Consider the following 15706-nt stretch of genomic DNA (forward strand, 5'->3'; position numbering starts at 1 on the left):
GCGAATGTGGGAGAAAATGAAGCTTCAGTTTTGACTGTCGACAGTGACAACGAGGGGGCGGAGATGGAGGAAGAGGAGGAAGAAGACGGTGGTGAAGACGAAGATGTAACGTTACCATTAGCTGAAGAAGCTAGCGCTAGCGGGACGGAACCCACCGCAGGCGCAGCAGATAACGTTAAACGCAAGAAGGCATACAAGTACAAGTTTAATATGGACTGGCAGAAAACATTTCCTTGGCTCATTTTCGAGGAGAACAAGATGTACTGCAAGTACTGCAGAGGGCAGAAACAAGCGGGCAAGTCATTATTTGTCACAGGCAACCCTCACCTTAAACGTGATACCGTCCAGAAACACGCTAAATCCAACAAGCATGCCCTGTGCAGAGATGCATTCATAGCGGCACAATCCTGCTGATCCTAGTCCTGCTGTGGACCGCTGGCTGAGCTCCGAACGGGCCAGACGACCCGATTACAAAGACTGCTGGGGTGATATCCTTTGTTGATACAGACTGACTGAGCAGACTTATGTTTACATTTAGATCAAGTTTGTTAATTTGAAATTCAAGCACTTTGTTTAAAATAAATGTTTCTTCAAGCAAGGTCAAATAAGCTCAACTGTTGGAGTGATGTCCTTTTTGTCTAAACAGACTGACTGAGCAGAGTTATGTTTACATTTCGAACTAGTTTGTTTAAACTAGTTGGTTAATTTGAAATTCAAGCACTTTGTTAGGATTGATTATTTTATTTTATTTATTTTATTTGTATTCTCTCTGCACTCTTGTTCTACAGGTTTGTGAATTTAATTTGAGGAATGTAACTTGCCGTTTTGAAAATATACCTCAGTTGCACTGTTTTCACTTTAAAACGTAGTGTTCTCATATTCAAATAAATGTTATTTTGTTTAAAAATGTCTCCTAATGTCCCTTTATTAAGGAGAAACGCATTATTTAATACATTTTTTATCATGCCCCTAAAATTATTTTTGTGCTCCTAGTTTTTTCAACTTAGGGGCACACGTGCTCCTTCCGAAAATGCTAAGTCACCAGCCCTGTCTGTTCCCTATAGAGACTAGCCAGGAGCAGGCTGTCTGTTCCCTGTAGAGACTAGCCAGGAGCAGCTGTCTGTTCCCTGTAGAGACTAGCCAGGAGCAGGCTGTCTGTTCCCTGAAGAGACTAGCCAGGAGCAGGCTGTCTGTTCCCTGTAGAGACTAGCCAGGAGCAGGCTGTCTGTTCCCTGTAGAGACTAGCCAGGAGCAGGCTGTCTGTTCCCTGAAGAGACTAGCCAGGAGCAGGCTGTCTGTTCCCTGAATAGACTAGCCAGGAGCAGGCTGTCTGTTCCCTGTAGAGACTAGCCAGGAGCAGACTGTCTGTTCCCTGTAGAGACTAGCCAGGAGCAGGCTGTCTGTTCCCTGTAGAGACTAGCCAGGAGCAGGCTGTCTGTTCCCTGAAGAAGAACTGAGTCAAGCCTATATGCAGCAGTGAGCATTCAACACTTACTTGCAACTCCCCTTTTGCACTTGTGACGGATCTACGGATGTTATGATGCTACTCCCCCTCTCAGATAGGATGTTATGATGCTACTTTAACACAACTTCAAGTTGTGTTAAATACAGGTTTTATTTTTGTGTGCTGTAAAACTGCTTTCAAAAAATAAAACGTAAGATTTGTATCGTAATTTCAATGTGTAATGTAATGTTTTATTTTTGTTAAAAAAAAAATTTTCTAAAATTGGTATAGAAAAGAGTATTGTTCAGGAACCGGTATCGAAGTCAAGGTATCGTATTGGTATCGGTATCTAATTTTTTTTTAATGATACCCAGCCCTATCTTCGATACAGCATGATGTTGTTTTAGTAAATGATGGTCCTATTTAGAGTAAAACAGATGATAAAGCAAAGTGTTTTTGGTCGTAATTGAAAGGTCACCGGTCCAGTGATCGCACGGTTTGTGATTCACAGACCAACAGCAGGTGGCGCTGCATCTCTGTCTGGCTCCGAAAAAGATGGCGAAGGTCAGAATATGAAACTCGAATCGAGTACACAGTCTATGGTGTGTGTGCCCTACCCGGTGTTGATGGAGATGATTTCGATGAGAGGGTTCTTTCTGATCTTGGGCAGGTCCAGCCGGGCTCCTCCCAGCCGGCGGCCTCCATCTTTCTTCTGGCCTAACAGACGCACTGAGTGACCTGAAAGTGACACAGAGGAACATCACTTGACTTGACATCCCACATGTGGAAGGGCAGAGGTCGTGCTCAGTTTCCCTGGCAGTGTACATCTGGGGAGCTTTGTTTGAAGCATTCAGACAAACACCTGCAGGCACAGGACACACACACACACACACACACACACAGGCACAGCAGACAGACAGACAGACAGACAGACAGACAGACACACACACACACACACACACCTGCAGGCACAGGAGACACACACACACACACACACACACACACACACCTGCAGGCACAGGAGACACAGACACACACACACACACACCTGCAGGCACAGGAGACACACACACACACACACACACACACACACACACACACACACCTGCAGGCACAGGAGACACAGACACACACACACACACACACACCTGCAGGCACAGGAGACACACACACACACACACACACAGGAGACACACACAGAGGTGGAGGCTCAGGCTAGTCTCACATGGTCAGAGCCTAATCACTTTTACCAAGCACACAATACCATCTTAAATCACATTGGGTAAGAGAAGTACATTCCCCCGTCAGCGATGAGAACGAGCTAATAGCCGGTGATGTCCGGGCTTTGGCGTGCGGAGGCGGGATATACCCGTCCCTCCATCCATCCCTCGTTGCCCAGCCAGCTAACAGGCTGCTATGATGTAGCGGCTGGAGGTGTGCAGACGGAGGCGCTGAAGGGTGGAATTGTCTTCCTGTTTTCATTCCCTTTACACAGGTCTCCGGGGAGGGTGGGCTCTGCGCAGGAAGCGGGGCCTATCGATTGGTCGATAAAAATGACAATCTGCCCCAGCGGAGGGACAAAGAGCCAATCGGTGAGGCGTGACCGGTCATAATATCCCGGGTTCAAGCGGGGAAATGAGAAAACCTCCCTCATGGAGAGCAGCTGGCGTCTGGCTCGCTGGAGCAACGTTTGCTCACGAGTCCACCAGCACCTAAACGGACACTGGACAGGAATATTTAGATGTTGCTTTAAATGTTTCAAATCAAACATTCACTCAACAAGCATATTCCACGAGAGAGAAGAAAGTCAAGCAAAGAGCGAAAGATGACCTGAGAGAAGAGTCAACTCATGAAAAGTCTACATAGATTTGAATACCTCTCATACGTGAGGTGCAGTTTGTTCCCTCTCTTTAAGAAACATGCAAACAAGTTTGGCTTTGGCTTGTTGGTGCAAGATCCTGCAAAAAAAATATATATATTATTTTTAATGACTGGACTTTTTAAATAGGCACTACATTTTATAAACACTGCTTTGTCTGATGTCCATTTTTATTGTATGTATTAATGTATTTGTGTTTTTAATGTGGAAATGTATTCTTGAGCTGCACTTTCTGGAGCCTGTCAAAAGGAGAATTTCTGTCACTGTGTGACAGACAATAAAGCTATCTTGAATCTTTAATATTGAATGGCATTCTGAAAGTGAATATATTTCCAGACCCCAAAGTGTTGTCATTAACCATTTGTCACTAATTATTATTATTTTTTGGCTATAGTTAAATAATATTATAATACTTGGTGGCATACCTAGACTTTGTCTGGGGAAAGGAATGACCATTGTGGTTGTAGGTTTCCAGATGTTTTTCCAGACTCATGACTTTGAGGTTATACATTCTCATAAAACCTGGAAATTGTCAAAGTAATTTCCCATATTATGTATATAGTATGCGTTCACATTTTGAATCTTTCTCAAATGTCATTGTGACTGCCACCTAAGAATCCAGAAATCATCTCACTAACAGTAGCAGCATCATGACATCGGTCCTAAGCCCAATTCCATTTCTGTGGCTGATGGTGGTGCTCTGTCATCTCAATTACAGAGTTTAGACGGGCCAACTGCTGTGGCAACCCCCCCCCCCCCCCCCCCCACACACACACACACACACACACACAAATATACCATATTTTCTTTGCTTTCTTCCCTCCTCTCTCCTTCATAATTGTGAGCGGACATAAATCCTTCCATCCACTCATAATGGCCCATTATAACATGCTGGTCGAGGTGGAGGAACGAAGAGATGGATGTGGCAGATGAGAAGCAGGCCCAGCGTTGGGGGGGGACCTGACCGGGCCAGGCCCCCCCATTCCCCAAACTGGCCCCCCCATTCAAAAAGAAATATATATATATATATATATTTTTTTGGCTAAAAACGTTTTTCCGTTTTTCTGTTTTAAAGTTTAAAACGGAATCTGGCTGTCATTAGGCATTGATTAACTGAATGCTATTGCTAACTGTTACTTTGAACATCCATTTGCAATGATTCTGGCTTGATATTAACTATTGTAAATTTGTCACAATGAATGCAATTTGTGCACAATGTGTAAATACATTTAATATTAATTGTTTAGGCCTAATTATTTGTAAAGTCACAACCCATTAGAGATGTGTGTAGTTCTTCATAGATTTAGCCTCTTCATTTTGCTCTCAAATGCACCAGGTTGACGAATTTTACTTTAAAATTTACAAAATCTTCCGGGGGAGAATCCCCCCGGACCCCCCTTGGGGAGCTTGGCCCCCCAAGCTAGGGGCAGGCCCCCTCTGTAACTTGGGTCTGGAGCCGGGCCTGATGAAAAGGACAGGACACAGGAGGGGGGTAACGCTTGTTGTTTATCCCATCAATATAGAAGGATGTACAATATGTATGATTGCAGTTTATTTTCTTTCTTGGCAAATGTGAATCAGACAAGAGAAAAAAGGAGCTTCTTGCATTTCAACCTCTCTGGTCATCGTCAGGCTGGAGGGCTGAATGTGGGCTGTCAACACCTGTATAAAAGGCATACATGGCAAAGGTGAGTTGAGGCACACGGAGGCAGAGTGTGACGCAACAATTAGGTAAAAAATAGAGCTATACATAATAGAAGCAAGATCATCCAAACATAGAAAAGGCACACTGCAGAAATACAACAATACTACTATATACAAGTGAAAACTGGAACTGTGATCAAAATGTGTGTGGGGGGAAAGGAGAGAAGCGACATATGTATTCAAAGACAGATCAAAGTCCTCATTGAGTCCGTTTGGTGCTGCTGTGTTGAGCGCATGAATCCAGCGCGCCTCGCCTCGTGCTGTAGGAGCGCTCTATCAAAATCCCCGCCTCTCGGGTGTGCTTTGATTAAGTCAATGGCCCAGAATTGGAGATCAGTGTCACTGTGGGAGTGTTTATAAAGTGACCGACCAGTGGGGCTTTGGTGTCATGGCGGCGCATGGTGCTGTTGTGCTCTGTAATGCGTGTTCGTAATGGGCGGATTGTTTTGCCGACATACAGGAGATGGCAGGGACACTTGATGACAGTCTGTCTGTCCGGGGTTATAAAACATTTGAGTTTTAGCGTCTGTGCCAGCATGAGCAATATGCGCACGGGAAGTGTCCAACGGGGGGAGGTAGAGAGTCAATAGCGCGCTGTGCGTTACTTGGAGAGTGTGCGGTGTTGACCAGTCTGTCTCTAATATTGAGGTTGCGTGTGAAGGCAATCCTGGGGGGGGGGGGGGTCAGTGAAGCTGCATGCACCCGCAATACTACAGCAGAACCGCCAAACATGAAATACCGTAAATTCCGGACTATAAGCCGCGGCTTTTTTCCCGTTTTTTGGCCTTTTTTGGCCCCTGCGGCTTATATAACGGTGCGGCTTATCTATGGATTTTTTCCAAAAAAAAAAAAAAAATCTCTCTTTTTTAGCACTCTTTCTAACTATAAATCCACTTGTTTTAATTTCCTCTCTTGCCCTCTTTTAACAACATAACATAACATAACATAACACAACACAGGTAAGCAGAAAGAAAAAGACGAAGCAATCACGCCATGAATGAGGAAATGACTCACCTGCTGGAGGCTGGAGATACACGGCTTGGGCTAAACTTTTACTCCGTGAAACACTATCGATTAAGTCCGACATCGCTCAGAGGTTTTGAGCAGCTTGAAAACAAGTTTGAAAACGTGCAGAAGTCCATCCACTCACTAAAGAAACTAAGGCAACCGTGAACAGAGTTTATAATGCGGAAAAGCGCATCAGCGCACTGGAGGACAAAAACAACACAGTGAGTCCGAAAGTGGATAAAATGCGAAAACATCGAAACGCTGCACACGCAGGTTGATGACTTAATCAGCAGGAGTAAAAGAAATAACATTCGCCTGATCAATGTAAAAGAGGGAGCTGAGATTGGTGACATGGACGCTTTCGTGGCAAAATCCTGTGTTACATCCTGGACCTGAAGGAAGGCGAGAAACCACCAGAGGTGGACAGGGCACACCGGGCGCCTCGGCCACGTCCAGACCCCGGCCTGCCACCGAGGGCCATCTTCATCTGCCTACTCCGCTGGCCCGACCGTCAACTCATCCTCCAGGCTGCGGGGAAGAAGCCCCTCACCTGGGAGGGTACGCGCTTTTTCGTCCGGCAGGACCTCTCCGCGTTGGTGCAACAGAAACGCGCAACATACAACAGCATCATCGAGTCAATGGATATCGCTTTGGCGTACTGTACCCAGCGAGACTCGTCATAACCATTGATGGACAGCGGCGGAACAAGAGCTCAAAGTGAAACTGCCGAATATCTTTTGAGTTGCACTGGTCAATAGTACTGTGAGTAACTAAAATAAAAAAATAAAAAACGGAATTCTCTCTTCTTTAGCACTCTTTCTAACTATAAATCCACTTCTGTTTTAATTTCCTCTCTTGCCCTCTTTTCACCACACCGCGGACACTGTGTGCACTGTAAAAAAAACAAAAAATACCATTAAAACACCCGCGGCTTATAGTCCGGTGCGGCTTATATAAGAAAAAAATAGTCAACTTTGAAGGTGCGGCTTATAGACCGGTGCGCCTTATAGTCCGGAATTTACGGTAGTTGTTGCGAAGGTTTATTTCAGCCATTTTGAGGATGAATTCATTATGGGGAGGTTCAGTTGTAGTATCGGAAACTACGCAATATTGGGAATACCATGGCACCCAAATCTTGGATAACAAAATTGTGTCAGAGGTGACACCTCTGACAACTTTAGTAGCGCTAACATTGACGTTAGCGTGAGCACCTTCACTAGCTAGGTTAGCATGACAGTGGTGCAGGCTGCATGTGACATACACGTTATCAATCACAATACAACTGTACCCACCTCCGACACAATATTGTTATCCAAAAATTTGGAAGGGCTCTCTGTGTCTGTCCGGTCCCACTGATGATGTCATCAGTGATGTCATAGGCATCGTGACATCACACACACACAAAGTGCCAGTGATGATGGCAACAGTGATGTCATAAATGGTGACATCATCAGTGATGTCATAGGAGGTTGTGATGTCATCAGTGATGTTATAAAAGCAAAGGTGACATAATCAGTGATGTCATAAGAGTCCCACTGATGATGTCATCAGTGATGTCATAAGAGCAAAATCAAGTCCCAGGGGCAGACACTGAGGGCGGGTTCACACCAGCCTTGTTTAGTCCGGTCTATCGGACCTTTCCCCTTTAGTACGGTCCATAGGGTCGGTGTGAACGCTCCTACTCGAACTCTGGTGCGGACTAAAAACCGTGCTCTGGTTCGCCTGTGAGAGGTGGTCTCGGTCCGCTCTCAAGCGAACTCTGGAGCAGCCCATTTCTGGTGTGAACCCGACCCGGACTAGTCAGAGGAAGCACATGCTTTTTTGTGTTGATTTTTTGGGTTATTTCCTGTTTTGGAAGCTCCCGCGGAAGAAGAAGCTGCTTGCTAGCTGTAGCAGTTAGCTAGATTATCTCGTCTCGTTACCAGCGACATCACAAACAGACAAAAATGACTAGTGGCAGGGGACAAACGTGGAGTCTGTAATGTTTACTGTTCTATTGACATATAATTGTCTAAATAAACAGACATAAATTGACTGGTTAAACGACGTGCGTCCATCTTTATTTTGTGACATGGAGTAACTGGGTGTCGCATAGTGACACGTCATCAACAATGGCCGATGGCCTCAACGTAAACTGTCGGGAGGAAGTCAGTATGGCCAATAACAGAACGAGATTTCTGCCCACGTGACTTTGGTTCGTGTGGGCAGGACTAGTGGATTTTGGCCTTGTGAACGCAAACCCAACCAGCTGAAAAACGAAACAATGTATCATCCTCTTCTCTGGCCCGAACCAAGGACCCGGACTTTCTGGTGTGAACCCGCCCTGAAAGAAGTGGGAGTCTGGCTTCAGACCCCCGTCTTCAGCCATGGACAGTTGTATGTTGCCAGCTTCAGGACAGGTGATCCAGCATCCCTGAAGTATGCCATCAAGGAGCAGCCAGGGCGAGGCCACGTACCGGCCGAGCTGCGTGTGCGAGCTGCAGGGCGGGCGAGCCTAGGAATCGAGCGCACGTAGCGCACGAGATGCCTAGTATTTAAAATGCCTGCAACTGACTCCAAATGGACAGTACCGCTTCTTCATCTCTTATTCCTTCCTCCTCCTCCAGGATCAGTTCAGGATCAACACAAACAAATAGTTTGTGTTGATCCTGCTGAAATGTGGATTACAGGGTTCTATGGAAGCTATATAGCCTCTGATCTGTACCTAAGTAGATACATTCTATAGCCTCTGATCTGTACCTAAGTAGATACATTATATAGCCTCTGATCTGTACCTAAGTAGATACATTCTATAGCCTCTGATCTGTACCTAAGTAGATACATTATATAGCCTCTGATCTGTACCTAAGTAGATACATTATATAGCCTCTGATCTGTACCTAAGTAGATACATTATATAGCCTCTGATCTGTACCTAAAGCCGTTTTCCCACATGCGCTTTGTACCGCTAAATGACCGGAACGTGGTCTAATGCCTGCATGTGTGAAAGTTGTTGTTCCGGTATAAGCGCGACCCCGTCATCGCGGACATTTCACCAGTTTCGAGCCAGTCAGAAGAGCGGTATGCGCGATAACGGGCGCAAGTGTAGAACGGGTCCAGTCATTTGCCGGCATGGGCGAGGTGTACACACGTTGCTTAATGTTCCAGCGGGCATAATCTAATCATTCGCGCACATTAAAGCAAACTGGCGAAATGATCTTGTGATAATAAGAGCCGTATGTCAGCTTCATGTGTGGGCGTGCTGATTTTCCCCTCTCTCCTCTCTGCTGCCTGCTCGCTCTCTGGCCACAGTCCTCCTCCTCCTTCAGTCACAGCCCGACAGGGACACAGAAGAAGCAAATGCACGAAGCGAAATGTGGAAGTATTTTGCTTACGTTGCCGACAGCGAAGGCAAGCCCGGACACATCAAACGAAGCCAGTCTGTAAAAAGTGCTTCAACGCGACGCAGGTGAACGGATAAACAAGCAAACTTATTTCATCAGAGTTTTGCCGACACGTCACTCCCCACCCGCTCTGCAGTGCCGCCCCGCCCCCCAACATACAGGCAATTTCGCTGCTAGATTCCCACATGCGAGAGCCGAAGTGTGAAGGGAAATGTCCGATATTGACTTACAGGTAATTTTCCGGTACGCATGTGGGAAAACGGCTTCTGTAGATACATTCTATAGCCTCTGATCTGTACCTAAGTAGATACATTATATAGCCTCTGATCTGTACCTAAGTAGATACATTATATAGCCTCTGATCTGTACCTAAGTAGATACATTAGCCTGCCTAACCCCTTCTACCACCTTGCTTTTATTCTCTCTGTCTGTCACACACAGCCACACATCTAAATTGATTCCAAAATATAAAAGGATGGGAGGTGAAATAGTGTCGTCTGAGGGTATCGTCTCAGCCAGGGAACATTCATATCTGAGGCTATGGTCTCAGCCAGGGAACATTCATATCTGAGGCTATGGTCTCAGCCAGGGAACATTCATATCTGAGGCTATGGTCTCAGCCAGGGAACATTCATATCCCAGATCTGAGGCTATGGTCTCAGCCAGGGAACATTCATATCTGAGGCTATTGTCTCAGCCAGGGAACATTCATATCTGAGGCTATGGTCTCAGCCAGGGAACATTCATATCTGAGGCTATGGTCTCAGCCAGGGAACATTAATATCTGAGGCTATGGTCTCAGCCAGGGAACATTCATATCTGAGGCTATGGTCTCAGCCAGGGAACATTCATATCTGAGGCTATGGTCTCAGCCAGGGAACATTCATATCCCAGATCTGAGGCTATGGTCTCAGCCAGGGAACATTCATATCTGAGGCTATGGTCTCAGCCAGGGAACATTAATATCTGAGGCTATGGTCTCAGCCAGGGAACATTAATATCTGATGCTATGGTCTCAGCCAGGGAACATTCATATCTGAGGCTATGGTCTCAGCCAGGGAACATTCATATCTGAGGCTATGGTCTCAGCCAGGGAACATTCATATCCCAGATCTGAGGCTATGGTCTCAGCCAGGGAACATTCATATCTGAGGCTATTGTCTCAGCCAGGGAACATTCATATCTGAGGCTATGGTCTCAGCCAGGGAACATTCATATCTGAGGCTATGGTCTCAGCCAGGGAACATTAATATCTGAGGCTATGGTCTCAGCCAGGGAACATTAATATCTGAGGCTATGGTCTCAGCCAGGGAACATTCATATCTGAGGCTATGGTCTCAGCCAGGGAACATTCATATCTGAGGCTATGGTCTCAGCCAGGGAACATTCATATCTGAGGCTATGGTCTCAGCCAGGGAACATTAATATCTGAGGCTATGGTCTCAGCCAGGGAACATTAATATCTGAGGCTATGGTCTCAGCCAGGGAACATTCATATCTGAGGCTATGGTCTCAGCCAGGGAACATTCATATCTGAGGCTATGGTCTCAGCCAGGGAACATTCATATCTGAGGCTATGGTCTCAGCCAGGGAACATTAATATCTGAGGCTATGGTCTCAGCCAGGGAACATTAATATCTGAGGCTATGGTCTCAGCCAGGGAACATTCATATCTGAGGCTATGGTCTCAGCCAGGGAACATTCATATCCCAGATCTGAGGCTATGGTCTCAGCCAGGGAACATTCATATCTGAGGCTATGGTCTCAGCCAGGGAACATTAATATCTGAGGCTATGGTCTCAGCCAGGGAACATTAATATCTGAGGCTATGGTCTCAGCCAGGGAACATTCATATCTGAGGCTATGGTCTCAGCCAGGGAACATTCATATCTGAGGCTATGGTCTCAGCCAGGGAACATTCATATCCCAGATCTGAGGCTATGGTCTCAGCCAGGGAACATTCATATCTGAGGCTATTGTCTCAGCCAGGGAACATTCATATCTGAGGCTATGGTCTCAGCCAGGGAACATTCATATCTGAGGCTATGATCTCAGCCAGGGAACATTAATATCTGAGGCTATGGTCTCAGCCAGGGAACATTAATATCTGAGGCTATGGTCTCAGCCAGGGAACATTCATATCTGAGGCTATGGTCTCAGCCAGGGAACATTCATATCTGAGGCTATGATCTCAGCCAGGGAACATTCATATCTGAGGCTATGGTCTCAGCCAGGGAACATTCATATCTGAGGCTATGGTCTCAGCCAGGGAACATTAATATCTGAGGCTATGGTCTCAGCCAGGGAACATTCATATCTGAGGCTATGGTCTCAGCCAGGGAACATTCATATCTGAGGCTATGGTCTCAGCCAGGGAACATTCATATCTGAGGCTATGGTCTCAGCCAGGGAACATTCATATCTGAGGCTATCGTCTCAGCCAGGGAACATTCATATCCCAGAGCCAATAAAGAAACGGAAACATCCAAACTGTCCCATAAAGAAAGAGGCAAAGATCACTTCAATGGAAGAGTCAACGCATGAATAGCGTGAATAAAACCAACAGCCTTTTGTGCCAGTTTTCTTGATATTGATTTACCAATATTTTGGGAGTATCCTGTCCTTAGATCAAGTTTCCCCCAGCCTGTCCTGTTTTCTCCCAAATTGTACTTGGCCAATTCCCCCTACCACCAGGACACATACCCTAAAATCTGGCTTCCCACCCGCAGACACGGCCAATTGTGTCTGTATGGACGCCTGACCGAGCTGGGAGGTAACACAGGGGCTCGAACCTGTGACCCTCATGTTTGTAGGCAGGGAATCTAACGCTGCACTACCCGGACGCCCATCTTTAGGTCAATATGAATGATGATTTATCAGTATGTGGTGGCTCCTTTGATCAGACTGGAAAATGCTTGTGCTTATTTGCTAACGGAATGGAGCTGCCAGACATAATGAGCATCTCAAAGCATGAACAACCCCAAGATGAAAAGCTCTTGAATGCTACAGGAGCTGAAGCTGTTCTTGTGTGCCGGTTGTAATAGACATCAAATCTGGCCGGGTGGCGCTGTAAACATGTTTACTCATGTGTGTGTGCCAGTGTTGGGCAAGCTACTCAGGAAATGTACAGGTAATTAGTTCATGATTACAGATTACTCCTTAAAAAAGTAATACAATGAATTTACCGATTACTTGGTGTCAAAAGTAATTAGCTAAGTTACTAGTTATATTACTACCGGTAGTTACTTTCGCTTACCCCCCCCCCCCCCCCCCCCCCTTCCGTGATGTAAAACCTGTTTAGTCAGCTCTTTTTTCATAACGGGATCTACTTTATTGGAACAATAATTAATTAGGTTGAGTCAATAATCAGCCAAACAGCATACTTTTTATTTGCCTACCTAGTATCCAGCAAGTAGTGTATGACAGTTTCTTCAACGTGTTTTTCAGTCGGGAGCCAAACTGAAGAGATGTAGTCGGGCACCTGGAGAAGCCAGCTCAGAAAAGCTTTGCAGTGCTCTTGCCATGTGGACAAAAGACAGCAGAGTCCTGCATCTATTAGCAATACAGAGGAGGACCTCTTTTAGTAGCCATTACTAAAGGCAAATCCCTAGCTTAAAGGTTTATGCCCAGGTCTCTGAGCTGAAATAACAGGTCTCTGTTTATAGGAGGTGATAAAGAACAGTAATGATACTGGGGAAATGAGTTTCTATGGAGGGAGGAGGGGGGGGGGGGGTAAAAGAAGGGGAGAGAAAGAGAAAAGGTAACAAACATCCCACACCAACACAATCGGCAGAATAAAATGTACGTTTCTGCAATCTCAATGACGCCTTTCCAATGTGATATGCAGATAAAACAACTTTAAATGAACTTTGATTATGTTTAGGCAAGTAAAAACAACTTTGAGAACTTGTTGTTGTTGTTTAGGAAAGTAAAAGGTTAGGATTGTGGTTTGGGTGACTCAGGGTTGAAACACTGTGAGCAGGATTGGGACTTGAACACGGCTCTCTGGTGTGAAAGGCAAGTGTTTACACCCTCCATCCACCCCGACCACAACACTATTTCAATAGCAGACTCTATCACCAAATTTAAACCTGCTTTTGAAATGTGACCTGTATCCGGATAAGCTATCTGGAGGTTATCTGGATGAGGAGAAAATGCAATGTGTAAACGCATCGTGATCAGGAGGATGTGATCAGATCTTCCTGGCTCACATTGGGTTCAGATCTCTTTCACCCCATTTACACATGGTTTTTAAATGCGACCATTATCTAGATAACTTATCCGGATGAGTGTGAGTGTGTGTAGCCAGCAGTGTTGGGCAAGTTACTTACAAAATGTAATATACTACATATTACTAGTTAGTTTCTTTTGAAAGTAATAAGTTACTTTGGAATATTACTGTCTGTGTAGAGTAACTCGTTACTTATTACTCTACTTTTGCATTACTTTCACCAAAACAACAGCAGCAGCAGAATGACATCGCCGCCCCGGAACCATCCCGAAAAATAATGTCAACCGCCTTGAAGTCAGTGTAAACAACCCAAAATTCGAAATGTTATTCTTTTCCTTTGTTATTGTCATCTGTAGTGGTTATATGCATACAAACAGACAGTTTGATTAGGAAATGATTGTATATTTATTTAAATATGTGCTTTGATTTAAAAAAAAAAAGAAATCAATTTGTAACTTGAGTTACTTGACAAAGTAACTGGTATAATATTACTGAAATCCTATAAGTAATAAGTTATATTACTGAGTTACTGCCAAAAGTAACATATTACTATATTATTATTATTATGTAATATGTTACTTTTGTAATGAGTTACCCCCAACACTGGTAGCCAGAGGGTTTGTGGTTGATGATACATCATGAAATTAAGCCGTACTTCAGCGTCTGTACTCTGCCCTACATTACAGAGGATACTACACACACACACACGCACACGCACACACGCACACACGCACGCGCGCATACACACGCACGCACGCACACACACACACACACACACGCACACACGCACACACACACACACACACACACACACACACACACGCGCGCATACGCACGCACGCACGCACGCACGCACACACACACACACACACACACACACACACACACACACACATACAGAGTGTAAAGTCAATGTGCTCTTTATGAGAGCAGCTGGGGGTCTATGACAGCTTGACTGGACACACTCTCACACTATGTAAACTCTATCTGACCTTCATTAAACAGTTGAGTGTGGCGGTTGGCTAACAGTTTAACTCATTGAGTGCCAGCCACTTTTGGAGAACGGACGCTCCCAGTGCCAGAGTTTCAGAGCGTTTTCAGTGATTTCTCGAGGCCCACAGAATATTGTGTGATATTACTATGTAAACACCGAACACGCACAAAGAACGAGGAGACTCTATTGTATCATCAGCAAAAAAAAGTTTATTGATACCATTTTCCGTTCTTTAGTTATGAGCCGGAGAAGATAGGTTGTTTTAAGCAAAAACAGGCGTTTCAAATTAGAAGCTGAGATATTCAGCCTTTTGTGAAATGAAGCATTTCAAGCACATTCACTGACTGTGAAGCTAATATTTTCTGATGTAGTGACGTGGTGTAGTTGTGTGGTGCCCTGCGTGCCCCACCCCCCTCTCCCCCCCTCAGCTGCAAACTCCTCCCCACACTAACACACAGCCTCACGCACCCAGCGTCTATTTTCGGAGTGCTCCGTTTTTGTGCGCCGGCTCCCAGCGCGACACGGAAAAGCCAAACCGGACTGCTGAGAATGGTTTGGCCCTTCGGCGTCGGGTGCTGCTTTTCTGGCGGCTAATCCTGTGGAGAAACTATACAGCAGAGACAGAGGGACTCAGTTGTGGGCGCGGATTGACTGCTGTTCGCAGCCAACGTCAGCTCCAGCCAGAGCCATCTACAGTATATGGCTCTGGCTGCAGCATGAGCGGTTTCTCTTTCATCACGGGGCTTTTTCCTGCTGTTTTCCTGACCTTTCTCTAATCTGGAGAGCACTGTCGCCACCTAATGAGTCCGTAAAATAGGTTATACACCTTCAATAGCTACAATATTTGTACAGGAGATGCCTGAGGCTTTGATCCACGTCCCACCGTCAAAAAACGCATTTGACGCCGATCGACGTCTTTGGCACTCAACGTTACTATTTACTTTGACGCCGATCGACGTCATTGGCACTCAATGAGTTAAATGGCTGAGATAATCATTGCCATGTGAGACTGCCTGTGTGTCAGACCAGCCACTCAACATGTGGCCAACACATATGACATCCC

At 45.5% G+C, this 15706-nt stretch overlaps 1 protein-coding gene across 1 annotated transcript in view; it reads right to left on the minus strand.

Annotated features, from left to right (window-relative positions):
- Window positions 1-15706, minus strand: part of cdkal1 (CDK5 regulatory subunit associated protein 1-like 1) — a 689646-nt gene that overhangs the window by 474164 nt on the left and 199776 nt on the right. The window contains exon 7 of the mRNA XM_083636399.1: window positions 2062-2182. Within this exon, the coding sequence (XP_083492525.1) occupies window positions 2062-2182 (121 nt within the window). The remainder of the gene's footprint in view (window positions 1-2061; window positions 2183-15706) is intronic.

Source organism: Poromitra crassiceps (assembly GCF_964638095.1).
Source record: "Poromitra crassiceps genome assembly, chromosome: 1".
Taxonomy (NCBI): Eukaryota; Metazoa; Chordata; class Actinopteri; order Beryciformes; family Melamphaidae; genus Poromitra; species Poromitra crassiceps.